Source organism: Chionomys nivalis, chromosome 2, assembly GCF_950005125.1.
Source record: "Chionomys nivalis chromosome 2, mChiNiv1.1, whole genome shotgun sequence".
Taxonomy (NCBI): Eukaryota; Metazoa; Chordata; class Mammalia; order Rodentia; family Cricetidae; genus Chionomys; species Chionomys nivalis.
In genome coordinates, this window is record NC_080087.1 from 94,702,828 (window position 1) to 94,722,068 (window position 19,241).

The window sequence follows — 19,241 nt, forward strand, 5'->3', positions numbered from 1 at the left end:
CTCAACAACCAAAATATTTCTGTGGGGAAAAAAATGGGGTTTTTAGTAGCTTGTTTAGGAATTGTGAACAGGAAAGCCCTATGGGGAAAATAATAGACGGTTCTGTAACTAATACATAGAACTAACTGGAAAAATCAGTTTAAGGGAAAAATAATTTGTGGGGCACTGTGTCCAGGACTGTTTTGGTAGCAATTCAGCCATGAAACAAAGTTGAGTACCTGCCGGGCTCTCCTTTTCCCCCACGTATGCACAGCTGGTTTCAGATCGCCCTGAGCCAAAATTTAAAATTAATGCCTTGCTGAAAAAAAAAAATACATTGAAAAAATTTACTTTCTGTTCTACGAAGGCAGAAGTGGTGTGACTGACCTACCCTGTGTAACCAACCTGTCTTGAGAGACCTGTCACTGCACAGCCCACCTTGTATGCCAAAAGAAAGGGGCGAGAGGAGGTGGTGAGAGGTAGAGGTGGCAGGGGCTCCAAGCTCTGGGCAGAAGTCTTTGCTTGAAGCATCAGCATCTTCCTTTTGCTGATGAAACAGTTCCACAGGGGATTTTCGCATAGGAGCGCTTTAAAATACCTTTTACAGCCCTCTCCTGATCATCCCTGGTAATGGAATAGGGAGAAGCCTTGGGCTGAGACTCGGAGGTTATCTCTCAGCCTCCTTCCAGTCAAGTGTTCCCATCTCCATTCCTTCCTATCCTATCTACCCTGCTGCCGAATGTCACTGACACTCCTGTCCCGAGCTCAGCCATTAAACCAGAAAACACTGGTGTGGCCCTCCTTGGAACAGGCAGCACTGGTCATCACCGTGCCATACTGCTAGCTTTTCACTTCTGTCATTTTGCCACCTCTAGGACCTTTCAGAACTTAATCTTGGGCCTCGGACTCACCTGAGAGTGACCTGAAACACGATGATAATAACTTGTGCCCCAGAGGGTCATACAAGAGTAATTGAAATGAGAGTAAACCACTGAGCACAAGTCAGGTTCACTATAAACAAGAAATAAATATTAGCTTTGGTTATCATTAGTATAACTATTGTTCTTATTTTTGTGTGCATACCTACTTTGAAATCTTTTATATGACAAATTCATCATGTGCCCTAGCAGGATCATAATTTCTAGCTCTGAATACAAATGCACATGCTAAGGGTTGTTTTTTGTTTGTTTGTTTTTGTTTTGCTTTGTTTTGTTTTTTTCAGGACAGGGTTTCTCTGTGTAGCCCTTGGATGTCCTGGAACTCACTGTGTAGACCAGGCTGTCCTCAAACTCTGGAACTCAGAGATTCTCCTGCCTCTGCCTCTCAAATGCTGGAACTAAGGCTGGGTGCCACCACCACCCAGCTACATGCTAAGATCTGAAAAGCAAAAAACAGTCTCCTGAGACACATGCAGCAATATTTCAAAATAATAGAATGTGTTTTCAGTCACCAGGATTCTGTTTAATTAAAAGGAAAGAGAGGAAGGCAAAACCCTTGAGGACTACTTGGTTTTATATTTGTTTGACTCTGTTTTGAGCAGGGTAAAGACCTGCCAATCAAAAGCCAGTCAGGATCCAGATAAGACTAGGGTTTGCTTCTGGAGAAGATTGACTTCTGGTAGGATCTTGTAAGATGTCAGTGCTGCAGATAGCTGCTTGTTAGGGATTTGATGTAAATGAAAACATTAGCTTATTTTCCACAAACTGAAAGAGCGTCTGCAGCCCCACCTCCACCCCCAAATACTGTAGAGTCAGTAGCCCTATGCCGTGTTTGCCTGAAGGTACCTCCACAGCATCATTGCTTCACAGTCAATATTTGCCTTGGGGCTTTGAATTGGCTTCAGTAATACTATGAAAGAATGAGGCTGGATAGCATTGTGATTTTTATATTTAGCTATAGAAGGGGTAATGGCAGCTCACTAACCCTTGACCAAGCACCAACAGGGCTGGCTTCACTGGCCCATGAGACTGAGGGCTTCCTACAGTCGGGAAGGAAAATTGAGGTCCCAACACTCAGTGACAAGCTGTCTGCTCCTGCCCTGCTTACCCTCTGAGAATCGTGTTTCTTTTGTTCGTAAGGTTTTCAGAGAGCAGAGCCTTTCTCTTTCAATTCTGTCATGTATGTTAGTCATCAATAAATGTCTGTTGCGGGCTCACTATGTACTGCAGTCACTGTGGTAGGAGAAAACGTGAAGAAGTCGTCCCTCGGCCCCTGGAGCCTGAGAAAGAATGGCAAGTTGAATCTCGTGAACTAGATTATTGAGCAACTTGTTGTCCACTCATTTAAGAGAACATCCAAATGATTCTTCTGAATCAAAGCTCTTACATTGGTCCAGCATCAGCCCTGCTGGCGCCATCTGGTACCCCCTACCCCTAGCACCCTCCTCTCCTTCCCCATCCTCTTCCTTGTGTTCTGGCACCTTAGTGTTAAACCTCCTGAAAGGGTTGTCTAGGATCAGTTCTCCTGGCTCTCTCCTTGCTCCTTTCTTTCCAGTTTCACCCTCACCCTGGCTCTGATATGATGCCTTCAAACAGCGTCCACCTCCCTGTCTCCAGCTTTGTTGTCTCCTGGCAACTATCAAATGATTGCAAATCCCAATCCAGGAGGTGCTCTTTGGTCTTCCCCATTACCACTGCTGACTTTCCCATCTCCCACCACCCTCCTGTCCCCCAGTGTCTCTATTCTCTGGATTTCAGGAAGGGACTGCCCTCATATGAAGTGAGCAAATCTTAGCTCTCACTTGCTGAGGTGGGGGCATTGACCCTTCTCATCCTCATTACACAAAAAGTTCTCGTTCTTTAAAACAGCACCTACACAGGCATCAGGCCCACATCACTTGTTAAACAAATATGTATTAGAGGCTGGGTGGCTGTGTGGATTGCCTTCTGTTTATCATATGTGGTCTCTTCATTCATAGCAGCCCTTTGTTGCTGTCTTTATTCAAAGTCTCCAAGACTTACTGTTTGAAATTACTATATAGCTAAAAACAAGTTCGACAACATTTAGAACCCACTGCCTCTTAACCATTTGATAGATTGAAAAAAAAAAGGTACCTAGACTGAAGGAAATAACCAAATAAAAAAGATGCTGAGTTAGGTTTAATATCCATTTCTTGTATGTAGAGGATTCTGGGAGTGGCCTGCGGGACAGCCAGCCAGAGCTCAGGCACCTGCTGTGTTGTTGCACTTGAACTTCTTGCTAGTCCAGCCCTGGAATGCTCTGGTTTCTGTGCAGTTCTGCTTCTCAAAACCATACCCAAACAGAGAAAAAAAAAAACACTTATTTTCAGATTTTTAAAAATAATTTATTTAACTTTATTTTATATGCAGTGGTATGAGGGTGTCAGATCCCCTGGAATCAGAGTTTCAGATGGTTGTAAACTGCCGTGTGGGTGCTGGGAATTGAACCCTGGTCCTCTGGAAAAGCAGCCAGTGCTCTTAGCCCCTGAGCCATTTCTTCAGCCCCCAGATTCTGGATGAATATAACCAGAATATATTTTTGCTGATAATCAGTTGTTTGGGGAAGCAGGTCAGACCTCTCAGTCTCGCCTGGCAGAAAATACAGTTTTAGGAAGCTAGCTTTTCCTCAGGCTCTTGCTTGGTGATCACCAGGTCCTGAGCCTTTGTATATGACAATAAAACCTAAAAACTGAGAAGCATAAGAAATGAAAACCATTAGGTACAAAAGGAAACTTTTTTTATTTTGATGTAGAGAGTTTTCTCCCTCAATTATGTTTTCAACTTAGCTCTAAGAGTTCAATTTAGAAACACCCAGATGTGTTCCATAAATACATTGTGCTTGCCACCATGACTACCTTCATTATCCTATTAGGGCCCAGGTTTTCAAATCGCTGTTCTTTTGCTGAAGCATTGGGGGCACCACAGATGACTCCTCTAGGTGACTCGAGCTCTCCCTGTGTCCTGCGTCCATGTTTTGGTTTTTCATGTGTACTGCCTGTGCAAATGCGTAGCCCGGAGCATTGATCAAGCCCATGATCACGCCTGGCAGACTGGCCGGAAAGCTTGCTCTCAGCTTGAAACATCCTTCACGGTGGAAGATTGCTTGGTGAGACCAGGGATGAAAATGTCACTAACTTTTTCTCTGACAGTCAGGTTATTGGACTTCCTGTCACACTAATCTCTAATTAGAGGCTTCAGGTCCTCGAGCGCCAATTCTCACTTAACACTGCAGGCGTTTCTGTGATCCCCGTCTCCCAGGTTCTTCCCTGCTTTCTCCCTGTGCTAATTCAAGTGAATAGAAGCAGCGCTAGTGTTAACAGGCAGCCTGCATTTCAGGAGAGAGACAGCATGAAGCCAGGCCCATGGTGCTATTGACAGAGCTAGCATAGCGCGTCCAATCATTGCCGATTCTGAAATGGAATGGCTGCATTTGACAAAGTTGACTGAATTTACAAGGCTGCCCCTCTCAGGGTCACTGCATTCTCTGGGTCTGTCTCTTCCTATGCTCTGGGATTTTTAGATGAGGATTTTGCTTGTCATCACTCAGGAATTCTGTGCTTGTGTTCTCTCTTTCTCTCACTCTGTCCCCTGCTCCTTCTTCTCCCATGCCTGCCCTGCCTTCCCTCTCCCCCAGCCCCTCTCCCTCCTGCATGGGCATTTCACAGTCTTAAGATACCAAGGAACCAAGTTCTGTCTTTAAAGAGCTCAACCACAAATGGAGCTTTGTGTCGGAAACATACTGCATCATGTGCGCTCCATGACCAACTGACCCCGCGATTAGCAAGCAGCATTTAAGATGCCAATGAGATATACAGGTTTCCTCTTTTAAAGGTACTGCACAGTCTTTGGTGGCTTCTCTCGCACCCTGAATAGCTCCTTGCAGAAGCACTAAGTCCATATGAGAACTGCATTTCCGGGCCCTTTGTTCTCCATTAGCTGCTGGGAAAGTCAGTAGTGACCAGTTAGAGGCCTGATGCCAGGCATGAAAAGAGACACCCTGTGTATTTAACCTTTTGTGCAGCACAGCAATGAATATTTTAAAAAGATGACTATAGCCTCCAAGTCCCCTTCTCCAGCTCCCGTAGTCTGTGCAGTGGGGAGGGCGTCACAGAAGGGGTGGGTACTTGTTGCTTTTACTTCTTGCTCTCAGGTGCCAGTGGTAGGAATCAGCTGTTCCCTCCACCTGTGCTGTGCATCTGACTCTCTTGAGAGCCTCCAAATACTGATCCCTTACAAAGACTGATACAGTGGCCTGGGAGATGGTCTGGCACCAGGGTTTTAAAGAGATGCCCTGCTCGTTCTGATAATCAGTTGGGATGACAGCCACTATGTTCTTGTCTGTTCCTGATGACAGACACAGTTTAATTGATTCCACATCAGGAAGCATGTCTCATATGTTTGTTATGTATGCATCACTGTGGGGCTCCTGGCTGAAGCCTTGGATAAGACGAGAAAGGGAAAGCTGCTTACATAACAGTTGGGAACAGGACTCTAAGACTCACCTTGATGTTAAACAAAAGAGATACAAGTGGTATTGAATTCCTGGTTTCCAGTTCTGCCCATAGGGAAAGCACAGTAAAATGTGGCTTGTCACTAGACCGGCGACATGAAGAATCCTGCTAAAAGGAGAGAGAAATGGATTCATTAAGATCTCTGTAATTCCACAGAGAACCGATGCACATTGTTAGCTATGGCAGGTTCTGGAAAATCATGGTGGATTACTTGCCCGGCTGACTGGTGTGTCCTGGTTCAACCACCAGCACCAAGGGGGAACAGTATCTTGTTGTCGTAAACTGCACTCTGATGGGCCATCACATCACATGCAGATTTTGAGTGACACTTAGCTTCCTGTAACTGTCCACCACTTTCAGAGCCTGTGGGAAGTAGCTGAAAGAGCACCAGCGTGAGCATAGAGAGACGTTTGCCGGCACCCAGTGAATACCATGGATGTCCAGTATAGTTTCCCAGAGATCCAGTTAACAGAAGCAGACTCCAGGGTCAGTTGCCCCAGAGACAACACTCTGCCTCTGGGCTGCCTGGAGTTAGCCCCTCGGGCTGTTAGCATTGAGTGACATTGCCCAGGGAGTCTGTGAGCAGTGACAGACCAGTGTCAGAACTGGAGTCCTGAATTAGGAGGCAAGCCCTGAGTGTGCTGTGTGTGCTATGAGCACTTCCCACCTGCACAGTGGGACTATTTTCTTCACCTCTCACCTCCTCAGAGCAGAGCCATTGGGAACCAGGGGTGCACTGCAGTTTACAAAGTAGAGACTAGCTACAGAACAGGCTTTCCTTCTTATCTGCACACTATGTATACATTTAATATATGTGGCACACGGACAGACACTGTTTTTGAAAGTCCTGCACATACCCTGTCTTTGGGAGGCATTTCCCAACATGCTGGAGCACCTGCTCTGGACTTCCCTCTGTGACAGCTTGCATTTCTCCTCTCAGCTTTTGCTGTTGCTGCAGTCATTACCTGTCTTCCTGCTGTGTTATAAGCTCCAAGGCAGCACATCCTGTATCCATCTTGCCGACCATTCTCTCTATGGAACATGAGGAAACATTTCGCTGGGAAGAAGGGAGAGAAAGCCGTTCTGATTTTGGGGTGCCGGACCCAAGCTGGCTTTGTCAAGAGGGCCCTCATTATAGCCCTGAGCTTCACCCTGTTTTAACCATACCTCGTTGTCTCTTGCACGCACAGCTCCATAGTAGTCCCTGCAGGCCAGTGGCATCCATTATTTGTCAGAACAGCCCTATGGAAGAGATTGTCAGGTGCTTGGAAATGTATTTATATCCCAACTGGAATCTTTGTTTTCAATGCTAGAAAGTCTTACAGGACAGATGAGTGTCGGACTCACGCTTCATGTTCAGCAGTGTTAGGCAGGTGCCAGAGCACTATGTGTTAAGATCCTGAGGTCACTCTAACTGGCTCACTCTGGACACTACTGATTTCGACTGTACCACATGGCATCCTTTCATGACATGTTCGCATGCAGACAACTGGAAAGTAGTCGATGTTCATCATATGGCTTTCCCCCCCACACACACACACAAGGTTATTTTCTCTCCAACACCTCCAGGTACCTTTTTTGTAGAGATTCCATCCCGGGAGTTCAGTGATTTTGCATTCATGATGGTGGTAGAGAAATTGTTGCCGGGTACAAGACTATCTAGAACAGGGATATACTTTTGTTATAGCTTACTGCTCATTACAGTTAAAAGATTAACACACATTTTAAAATATTTTGCCAAGAGCCGGGCGATGGTGGCGCACGCCTTTAATCCCAGCACTCGGGAGGCAGAGGCAGGCGGATCTCTGTGAGTTCGAGACCAGCCTGGTCTACAAGAGCTAGTTCCAGGACAGGCTCCAAAGCCACAGAGAAACCCTGTCTCGAAAAACCAAAAAAAAAAAAAAAAATATTTTGCCAAGGTAAACAGTAAGGAGCTTACTTCCATCTTATCCCAGCACATGAAATCTAATCTGCAGGGAGTATTGGGAGCAGTTGTTAAGATTCAGTAATTTCTATTAACCTGGGACTGTACTCTCTGCCGCCTGTCACACTACAGTGACAGGGAACCAACAACAACAACTAGAGAAAACCACTCTATTCATTATCTCATGGAGGAGCGAAGCCATATCAGTTCCAAGACATCCCCCTCCCCCCAAAAGAAAAGGTACAGATGGCATTGTTTGTTCTCTCTACCACCAAATAACTGACATCAGAAGAGACCTTAAGTGTCTTGAAATTTTCAGACTTTCCATGAGGCCTTCTTGAGTTAACCATCTTAAGTAAGCCACAATGCTGCAATCATCAAATCTTCTAAGATGTAGGGTTTGTAAAGTATTGGAAACCTGTTTACATCCAAGATATTTAACCTGTTTCTTGTTGCTTTGTGTGTAACTGATATTGAAGGAGGGCTGCCATCTATCAACCCAAAGTACAGTTTAGTCATTTCATAGAGCTGCCTGACAGCCTTGTAAGGGCAACAGTCTCTCTACCACTATTATGAGTGCAAAATCACTAAACTCTTGGAAACGTGCTTCTGTAAAGAAGTACCAGGTGGTGTTGGAGCAAAACAATAAAATCCAAGAGTCAGGATGAGGAGGAATGTAAGCAGAGATTGTACTTTCGTTCCCAGCTGCCCAGACCTGAATAATCACACAGAGACTATATTAATTTTAACACTGTGATGTGGGAGTCCCCTCTGTGTGCTGTGATTACCATTAATGAATAAAGAAACTGCTTTGGCCTGTTGATGGGACAGAACTTAGGTAGTCGGGAAGGACTAAACTGAATGCTGGGAGAAAGAAGGGCAGAGTGAGAGAAGCCATGGATCCTCTGCCTGAGACAGATGCTGGGAATATTTCCACGTAAGCAACTGCCATGTGGTGATGCACAGATTGATGGAGATGGGTTAAATTAATATAAGCATTAGCCAATGAGAAGCTAGAGCTAATGGGACAAGCAGTGATTTAATTAATACAGTTTCTGTGTGATTATTTCGGGTCTAAGTTAGTTGAGCATCTGGGAATGAACAAGAACCATCCTCCAACAACACTGTTTGGCCAATAGCTTAGGCATATTCCTAGCTAGCTCTTACATCTTATATTAACCTATTTCTATTAATCTATATATCACCATGAGGGTATGGCCTACCAGTAAGTTTCCCACATCTTTCTCCCTTGGCAGCTACATGGCATCTCCCTGACTCTGCCTTCTTTCTCCTTGCATTCGGTTTAATTTTCCCTGCCTAGCTCTGTTCTGCCCTGCCATAGGCCCAAGTAGCTTCTTTATTAGCCAATGGTAATAAAATATATTCACAACATAGAGAGGGGAAATCCACATCATCTCCCCTTTTCTGTCTAAATAAAATGGAAGGTTTTAACTTTAGTATAGTAAAATTATATATAACAAAACAGGTATCAAGTAAGAATTACACTTATATTATTTAGTTTATTTGTATTTGGAAAGTTTCATATCTAGTTTATCTTTTATCATAACTAAAGAAAACTGTAACTGTCTATCTTCAACTCCATCAAAGACTCCAGAAGGATAAAATATTACAGGAAATACATTGTAAGCAACTTTCAAAGTTCTAGAATCTCACTGCCTGGACAGTCACCCAAAGTTATTCTGTAACATTGTAGGCACCCATCAACCTACAGGCTCATAGTATAGAGCATCCATCAGACTTTTCATGAAGCAGGAAATGTGAAAGTCTGTTTTATCTGTGTTGGCAGTTTGTCAGTCACTTTATTCTGTGTCCTGCAGATTGTCTGGCAGTTTCTTCTGTGAAGCAGGACCCCTGCAGGATCATTCCATCCTTTGGCAAGTTCAGCAGTCACTTTTCTGTGGACCCTGCATGTCCAGTTTGTACAGCATACAATCAAACAGTGCAGGCAAGAACAGTTTCATGTCACATTTAAGCAAATTTCATAATGAGTTTCTTCAATGCCCATCAACCTCTTGAAGTAGATTGGTGTTGTCCAAAGCAGGCATGTCTCATTGTTGAGAAAAGTCTTAAGTTTTTAAAACATTTTAAATGCCACATTATGTCTTTCTTTGAAAGGTTTGAAGAATACCTATCCATCTGAAATATATCTCTATTTATCTAGAAAACCTAACATAACTAAAAGTTTGATTATTATAGATGACTTTCTATTCATCTGCATTTCTTAATTATTCATTACATTTTTAAACGAGCTGCATAAACTCAATACCTTAAACAAGAGCAGAAATAATGTACAAAGTGCAACCAAAATCAACCTTAAACTTGTACCAATAGACCAGGATCCATAACAATGCAAAGTATTCATCTCTATATTATATTCCCCTTATTATTATCTTTTTTAGAAATTGACTGTGACCATTTATACCTAATCCCTTTTAAATGAAAACAAACATTTATAAACAATTATTTGGGGAATTTGGGTGTATTTTTATCTAAATTGCTTTCTGCTGTATTTTGGGTGAAGTATTTTTAGGGTTCATGGAGACCTTTCAGGGGGTCTTGTTCCATCAAACCACATTAGCCTGGAAGGAATCCACAGGTTCTCATCTTCTGTGGAAACAAAAGCAGAACCTCTTTTCCAGGGCAACATATCCTTAGACTCAAATTTTGAAGTCAAGACACCTTTATGTTGGTTTAGCCTAGCAGCTCCCACAATCAAATGTCTCCCTTCATTTAACTCATTAGAAGTCAAAAAATTCAAAGAAAGCCCAATAACATACATAATCTAGACTCTTGTTGTATTTTCCATCTTTACATGTTTTTTTTTACTCTATTACTTTTTTAATATTTATTTTAAGGAGGTATATTTACCACCTCTGCAAGCCATGCTCACTGCCCCAGCTCGAGGGACGTAGCGGGTCTATGTCACCAATAAGCAACTTGTAGCACTCTGCTCAAAAAACTTAAGTGCTCTGTAGAAGGATCTCCTGAAAGAGCCAGAGCCATTCATGCCCTTAGTTTCTTAAAGGAGCTGCGTCTCTGCTTGTGGCCCACAAACGCAGTCTATCTGAAAAAAAAAATGCAGCTACAAGAAGTTGCGCTTGACTCCCATTTTTGTGAGTCTAGAAGCCCTCTTTTGTTTCTTAAACTTTCTTTTAGGTCTTATGTTGATCCATGCCCCAGACAGTGGGCACCATTGGAAAGCTGAGACTGCACTTTTGTTTTTGGCTGCCCAGACCCAAATAATTACAAGAAACTATATTAATTACAATACTGTTTGGCCAATAGCTTAGGTGTATTCCCTAGCTAGTTCTTACATCTTTAATTAACCCATTTCTATTAACCTGTGTATTGCCACGACACTGTGGCCTACCGGTAAGGTTCCAGTGTCTTTCTCTTTAGGCAGCTACATGGCATTTCCCTGACTCTGTCTTCTTTCTTCCTACATTCAATTGAGTTTTCCCTGCCTAGTTTTATTCTGCCTTACCATAGGCCAAAACAGCTTCTTTATTAACCAGTGGTAATAAATATATTCACAGCATACAGAGGGGAATCTCACATCACAGAAACTTCAGTAGTTAAAGGACTTGGGATGGAGGTCAGATGGAGACTTTAAAAAGTCTGGTGAAGACTTAGCTTTGACTAGGCACAGTACTGGCATGTTCCCTTTTTGTGTACACAGAACAAATTCTCCTGATCACTCCTGTATCACCAAGCCAACAGATACACATCGAGTGTGTACTGCATAGCAGGTGTGTGCCCCAGGCCCCAAACAAAACACGACTGCTCCCTTGTAGAATCTGCATCTTGGTTGGCTGCGAACAGCAGACAGTGTGTTTTGAGTGGAAAACAGAGTTGAAGGAAGTACTGCTTGTTGTCAAGGAACTTACAGTCTGGATATAAAGAAAAACATGCTATTATCGCTATCTCAAACTAGACTAGAACTTTCTCCATTAAAGAGATAAGCACTTTGGGCTGGAAAGGTAGATGCTTCGATGAAGATAAGAACTAGTTCTGCAATCATGGAGACATGAGTTCAGATCACCAGCATCCAGGGCTCCACGTGTCTGTAACCCCAGTGTTGGGACCTCCACATGAGGCCACTCAGACACACGTATTCGCACTGTCACATGCATGTACCACACACATGAAAAAATTCGTCAGAAAAGTTTAAAGAACAAATCACTTGGAGTAGTTTCTTCTTGTTGACCTAATGTGTTCCAGTTGCTGGTTTCTTGTCTCCAACAAGCATTTTCTGTGCTAATGAGGAAAGTAGAACCACTCGATGCTTGTGGTTTCTTTGGCATATTTTATGAGATCTTATATTTTTTGGAATAGTTGAATTCTAGCCTAGGTTTGTACTTAGCAGGAACTTCCTGTTGATGATGTTGATGAGGATGTGATAAGAAGGGAAGGCACTGGAGGGCAGTTTACACTGGATCTCTGGACTCTGAGGTTCTCTCCTCACCCCGCTGTAGCAGCAACAGCAGCAGCAATATACTGAAACTATGGTATGATTTACCTTAATTAGCATAGCAAATTGCCTCACATTTTCAAAAAGTGCTAATAGATGTTAACTCAAAATAGATTAAAATACCAGACAAATTGTACTACTTTAAAAAGAGTTATAATAATCTTGAAGATGTAGATCGTGGTTATGCTGTCTTTGGAGTGAATGACAAAATCTAATCTCTCTTGTATACTTTTTAAAAACCTGGGGCATATGCTTTTTTTTTCCCTTTCAATCACAGTAATTTTTTCAAATAACACTTCTGAGTTTTTCTTTAGGAAGACACTTCATTTTCCAAAATATCATGTGAAGTAAATTAGTTACCATTGAAGGAAAGATGTTATGAGGGATTATGTTTAAAACACCTTTATTCCCCCATTTATATTACATACATTTTATAAGTTAGAGAATGTTCCTTCACCCTAGCAAGTAGAATGGCACATGACAAAATTTCTGCAGGCGTGTGTATGTCAGTATAAGACTGAAGATGGCTTGGCTTCCCCTGGTGACTTACGCCAAGCTCAAGCCCTTCTTCTGCTCAAGAGCACGTTTAGAGTCTACAAGAAGAAGTAAGCATCACCTTTACTTCTGAGGAGCCAGTGAACACAACGGCATATAAAATCTACCATTAGCACCACCCGGAGACATTGTAAGTAAAAACAGAGCATAGCGGCGCTCTCCCTGCGTAACATTTCCCCAGCCAAGGTCTAAAATGGTTTGTCTGCGTGTTCTCTTCTGCGTTCTCTGGAATTCACAGTGCACAGTTAGCAGTAGGGTTGCTGAGAAGACGCACGTTATCTGCTGAGGCCCGCCATTGTTGTTTGTGCCATCACAGCTACAGAGCCGACCTGTTCTTAATATCCTATGAAAGCCAGAGAATTTCCATGATAGCATCTCTATTCTTAAATACAGGTTTACCTTATTTCATGAAAAAGAAACAGATAAATTAAATTCCGTTGAATCAAAGGAAGTGATATTAGGGGAGCTGATGAAATAAATTAACCCTCCCTTGAAAGGGTTTGCTAATGTGAAAAATACTTACCTTAATTTATACATTTCATAAATCTGTGTCTCTGGGTATCGAGTTTGCTTAAGGTGAATTACATTCCTCTTTCTGGAGAAGTTATACACTGGTATTTTTTTCTTTTTAAAATTGATTCTCCAAAGAAATTACCTGTCGGCGGTATACACAAAACTGCCCTGCCGTGTGTGGCTTGGGAAGGAGGTGCAGTGTGCTCTGTCCCCCATTCTGCCTGCTTTAGTGAGTAGTCCCTTCCTGCTAAGTTTCTGGACTGTGTGATCTTGCTCTCCTTTCCCAGCATTCTCTCAGAGAAGCTGCTTTCATCCAAGTGTGTTAGGAACACAGTCCCCTGATGCAGAGATCCTAAACCCGCAAATGTGTTAGGAACACAGTCCCCTGACGCAGAGATCCTAAACCCGCAAGTGTGTTAGGAACACAGCCCCCTGACACAGAGATCCTAAACCCGCAAGCCTCGTAGATCAGGCCTTCTCAAACCCTGGCCACGCACATCCCTGTTCATCATACGGAACGTTACATTACCCCAGCATATCCACTAGTAAAATAGGTCTACAAATCAAACATTTGCTGATCAGAGATTACAGAGAAATTCATTTAAAAACAATACTTTGGCATACAAACAATCTTACCACTTTTTAAAAGATGAAAGCAAGTTGACCCTGCTGAGGTGGGTGTACTTGTTAGGAGAAGAATCCAGTCTTGGCTGAGTATTAGCTACTGTGGATTATAGAACATCTTCAGTGCTTTTCAGATTGACTGAGACTTAGACTTTATAATTGTCTGTGCCAGAAACATAAATACATATTCATAGTTCAAAATGGCAGAGGTATATCCAGAGCCATTTTAGAAATTATTAGAGATTGTCCTGTCCCACACCAAAATTCATTTATGAAAATTTTTAATGAAACTTAAAAAAATCAAACATTCTAACAATGCACAATCTAAATTTGACACTTACATGGTGGTAGAAAAATAGACAAAAGTCTTTGCTTTTAGTAATTAAACCATTCTGTAGCTTTAAGAGCAGAAACCTTGAATGTGCAGTAGAAACACTGCAGCTCCTAGCTGCATGACCATGAGACCATGTGTTTTAGGAAGCCTTCCTCGCTGGAGCTGTGCTGCTTGGCATACACAGTGCAGAGTTCATGTGCTGTGGGTTCAGAACCAAAGGCCTCCATGAACTCACACTATACAGTATGGACAAGCACTGCCAGAAGCATCTCTGATTGAAATAGCATTTAATTTTAAATCAATGTTCAGCCCTTGCATGCTCAGAAACCACCTGCCACCAGACTTTAAAACCTTCACATTTATCTATACAACTTGTGGAGGTCACAGTCCACAATTCAAGAAGCTGGGCTGCCCACTCCTGAAATCATCCAGTAGAACAGTCGTCCTGCCTAGGAAGTATACCCTAAAGATTGCCCTTGCTGTGACTGTTTTCTTGAGAGCATTGTGACCACCCTTATGAAGGCTTACTTCGGATACATCTAGAAGTGGAATGATTCTGATTAGCACTAGGAAGAGAGGGTTATCTCATACACATCCCCAGTTAACTCCTGGATTAAGTAACTCTCCATCGATTACCTGCTGCACTGACTGGCACTGCCGTTCAAGGGGCTCCTTGCGTCAGTCGTGGTGCTAGGCATAAGATTACATCTAAGCCTCACAACAGGTCTACAGTGTAAGTCTCTTCACCTTGTTTTCATAGCTGAGCAATCCAGTGAGAGAGAGAGAGAGAGAGAGAGAGAGAGAGAGAGAGAGAGGGAGGGAGGGAGGGAGGGAGGGAGGGAGGGAGGGAGGGAGGGAGGGAGGGAGGGAGGGAGGGAGGGAGGGAGGGAGGGAGGGAGGGAGAGACAGAGAGAGACAGAGAGAGACAGAGAGAGAGAAGGATTTGAACAAGCACGTCATAACTAGAAAAATTTCCTGATAGCAGGGCATGGAGGTCCATATCTAAAAATCTTAGCTCTTGGAAGATTTAGCATCTTGTGCTTGATGCCAGCCCGGTTATATAGCAATGACCCTGTCTTAAAACCTCTGATGAAGATTAAGTGTCACCAGCACAAAGTGACCATGGCAGTTCTCAGTATTAGACAAAAATAACGCCCTGCCTAAGTTTCAAGTCACCTGTTAGGAAAAGTACAGATAAGAGAATAAGCGAATGATTGGTATACTTCTAAGCTTACTTTCAAGACAAGCAGCTAGGGCTTCTAGGATTGTTCAGGCTTTGGGGATTTTGTTGTTGTTGTTTTTCTTGCGGTGGTGATGATTTCCAATAATGAACATCAAGAAAGATGTTCAAAAATGTTTACCACAAATATCTTCATTCAGACTTAACTCAGTATAGCTTACACAGTACAAATGAAATATTGATATATTCGAAAATGCCCAAGTGTTCAATAAAGATTTTAAATAAAGCTACCTATAAGTTGTGGTTCTTAGGTTAATCATTTATTTATCTAAAGGATGAAGGAAGCTGTCTACTTCTGTGATATGAACTGCAGTCAGCTTAAAAGTAATCGACAAATTAATCCCTTCACAGCACAGCAATTGTAAAGGTGTTAGTTTTAATTAGGCCTGTCTGATTGCCTTGTCTAATCAAGAATCACGGTGGCTTCTTTGACGGCTAAGGTCTGTTGGGGCCATCCCTGACCTGCCAGCTATGTGTGTTTTAATTATTGATCCCTCGCATTTCAGCCCATCTCACAAAGGGACTGGGGTTTGCAATGTCTTAACATTTAAAGGGAAGAAAAACAAACATTTTCCCTTGCCCTTCTATCTGGAATCCTGTGTAGCCACCCTGCCCCTCGCCCACTGTAAAGCGTTCATCCTGAAGGGCTCTCCTGTGGGTGAGGAAGTCAAAGGTACACCAGCATGCCGCCTCCTTGTTTCCTTCCTCCGTGCTCTGGCTTTTTAATGGTCGTTGCTAAGGTCTTGGCAAATCACAGTCATTTAGTCGTTTATGTTTAGCAGGTACATTTGATTTCATGACATCATGTTTAATTAAAAATCCATAGGAGCAGATGTAGTGCTGGGAAATCAGAGGCGTCAGACTAAAGGAAAACATATGTTTCCAGCAAACACGTCCTCACGCCGCTAAGCGGAAAGGAAGGGGAGAGCCCAGTTCCTGTTGCACTGCACGCCCCATGTGGTACTGGTAGTCCCTGTGTATGACCGTGGCTCTTCTTTGCTCCCAGGTGAACGAGGTGACGGTTGAGCAGCTGGTGCAGCAGTACCCCCACATCACCTTCAGCACCGTTCTGCAGGACTGCAAGAGGACCTTGGAGAGAGCCTACCAGATGGGCTGGACCCCCAACATGTCTGCTGCTTCCTCCTGAGCAGGGCAGAGCAGTGGGGGGCGGGGCTGGGGTAACGGTTTTAACCACCACCTGTCTGTCTGGACCCGTGTTCTATTTGTGTCTTGTTTGCATACTGCATAGCATAAGTGCACTTGTTATGTCCCCAGGTGAGCTGCCTTGTGTTCCTAAAAATGGAAGATTATGAAAACCATAAAAACTTTTTTTTTAATCCAAAAGTTTATTTCTCTAAAAAAAAGACTTTGTGAAATCTCAAGTCAGAAAACTGGGTGTATTATTTTGAGTGTCTAAGTTCTGCCACATCTTGGAGATGCTCAGCCAAAGGCTTTCTTTTGTGATGGAATACGCTGTTCACTTCCGATTATACCAGAACAGGAGACAAACCTGCAGTTCCACACTCGTGGACCCTCATGTCTGTGCACGTATGCTCAGTGAATGTCTTGATAAGTTATATCCTGACTGAGGCACCTTCCTGGAAGCCATGGGGGGAGCATGCCATTCCCAGTGGTAATGACTGACTCGCTGTGCCCACAGGTGGTCAACTTGCTGTCTTGTGGGTACCTTAGGAACTAGAGAGAATAAATAAAGCCTTTTGTAAATTTGTATATGGAGGCAACAATCCCTGGCCAGCTCACAAAAGTTAATTATTCATTATTCTGTAAATGCTTTTCTGTTGAGTAATAAATATTTTAGTTGGTTTTACATTGACACCTTGTTAGCTTTTACTTTGTGGGTAGTTATTGGCCAGGGTATATTTTAGTGACATTTGGGGCTCATCTTAACATTATCCACATTGAAGCCACGAATGTAATTAATGGTGTGCAGTTATTTTAAAAATTTTAGAGATCATTTCATTATTTTGGCAATATTGGTAATTATGAAAATATATTCTGAGGTGGAGTAGTCACATTGGTAGAAGATTAATGAATGAGATGTAAGTAGACAATCTTCCTATTGAATATTTCTTTTGCATTGGGATTTAGAACAGGTTTTGGATATATGCATGTTATAATTTTGAATAGTTCTCACGCTGCTGCAGAGATCTACTGTTAGCTAATATATGAGTTAAGGAGAGAGGTAGAAAATCTGTTCATTAAGATTCTGTTTGCACTTGCCAGAAATAAGTATTTTAGTTTAATTAAATATTCCCAGCATTTAGTTCTCTCAGTTGCTATCAGAAAATGAGTATATGTTTGATTTCACACATCCTTCCAGTTAATCCATTGTAGGGACTTGGGCTCCAGTAACCTCTCCTGTGTCTGCTCTATAATCAGGCGGCAGGGAGCCTCTTCAAGCTAAAGAGTGATTAACTTTCATGGTAGGAGAAGCAAAACCTTGACCTTTGAACTTGCTATTTATTCTCCCCTCGTGTAGTCTTTGGTCTTTGACAATTACAATGAGGTCTGACTTTATTTCCTATAAATCCCGATGCTCCTGAAGTGATACGAGCTCTGAATGCCATTCACAGACGAGAACTACTTTCCTGTAGGAATGGTGGTTTCCTTCGAATATGTCAACATGCTTCTGATGTGGCATTTTCTTTTTTTTGCTTTAATTCCAATCAGTTAAAAATAAATACTGAGCAAGTATCAGGAATTTTTTTTTCAACAGCCAAACAGGTTGCTAGTTTAGTTTGAAAGAAACACAAATTGTTTAAGAAAAAGTTGTTTACCACTAGAAAACTACATTTCTTCTTATACATTGAACTATATCATTTTGTATCCATTTCTCCGCTACTAAAAATGTTATTTCATAATATTTTAACTGCTTTTTAACCCAAAAGTAATTTATAAGACTATGTGCATAGTAATAGTAGCTTGAATGAATAAACAAAAGTTTAATTTTTATATGTCACATTATATTTTAAAGAGCTACAAAAGGACAAAAGAAGGAAAAGTCATCTTTGATATAGATGGCATGATTTCAGTTCAAAGTTGAGATCATCTTTGGAGTTTTCTGGTGAAGTCGTCAGTGGTTTCAGAGGGTAGAATGAATTCTGTAAATGTTACATTCTTTGATGCTGAAGCCCAGCACTCTAACACGCTTTAGCTTGGGGGTGGGGGCTGCACTTACTCTCTAAGATGCTGATAATACAGAAAAGCTGTGCAACAGAACTGGGAAGCTGCTTTGGCTCATTTATAGAACTCTGTAGAAGTATCATATCCAGCCTCAAAGTATTAATCTCATAGAAACAAACAAAAAAACAGCCAAGAAAAGCATCACCTCAGTGACCCTGTGGAGAGTGTTGAATGTGCTCTCATTAGACGCTTTGAAATGAGGCTTAAAATACTTTTTCTGGGCAATATAGTTCCTTTTTTGCTTAGACTGTCATAAATACATGTGAACACATTTAATGCGGGGCTTTTTATCCTCTCCAAATGTCAACAATACTTTCAGAATAAAGCCTATGAAATATATTGCTGCAGTGGAAAAGTCTGATCCTTTGTATTTAATGTCCTTTTGAGTGGATAAAGAAAATTCACCCAGTTTGTAGTTTCTATATTTCTGTGAATCTTTTGACCTTGCAATGGGTTGCAATAAAAGAGAAACCGAACTCCGTGTCTTTTGTTTTACTTTAGACACTAAATGAGCTCCCTGTGGCTGGGTGGGATGCACACGGTCTTCGGTGCCCTTGTGTGTTTCACTGCAGACTTGCATAGCTTTGACTAATCCGGAATGATAAGCGTGATTCAGAAACAAGACTCAGACCTCATAAATGTAAACAAGTGAATTGTTTAAAATCCCATTTTATACGTGGTTAGTCATTTGCTTAGTCATCTATTCATTTTCCCCCAAAGGCAAGTAAATAAATATAATACTTAGTGAGTAGCAGCCACGTGCTAGGTACAAGGGATTTAAAGATGAATGAAATTTATTCCCAGCTTCAAGTTGCTCATACTGAATAAAGCATCAGCCTGCACACCACGCAGTGAATCGAAGTACGGCATAGGTAGAAACGGGCAGAATTCAGAAAGAGCCCATTG

The 19,241-nt window shown here is 42.2% G+C and overlaps 1 protein-coding gene across 1 annotated transcript in view; it reads left to right on the forward strand.

Annotated features, from left to right (window-relative positions):
* The window catches only part of Fbxl17 (F-box and leucine rich repeat protein 17), a 465,950-nt gene extending 447,145 nt beyond the window's left edge, over positions 1-18,805 (forward strand). The window contains exon 9 of the mRNA XM_057758272.1: positions 16,138-18,805. Coding sequence (XP_057614255.1) covers positions 16,138-16,278 — 141 coding nt within the window. The 3' untranslated portion in view covers positions 16,279-18,805. The remainder of the gene's footprint in view (positions 1-16,137) is intronic.
* The last annotated feature ends 436 nt before the right edge of the window (positions 18,806-19,241 follow it).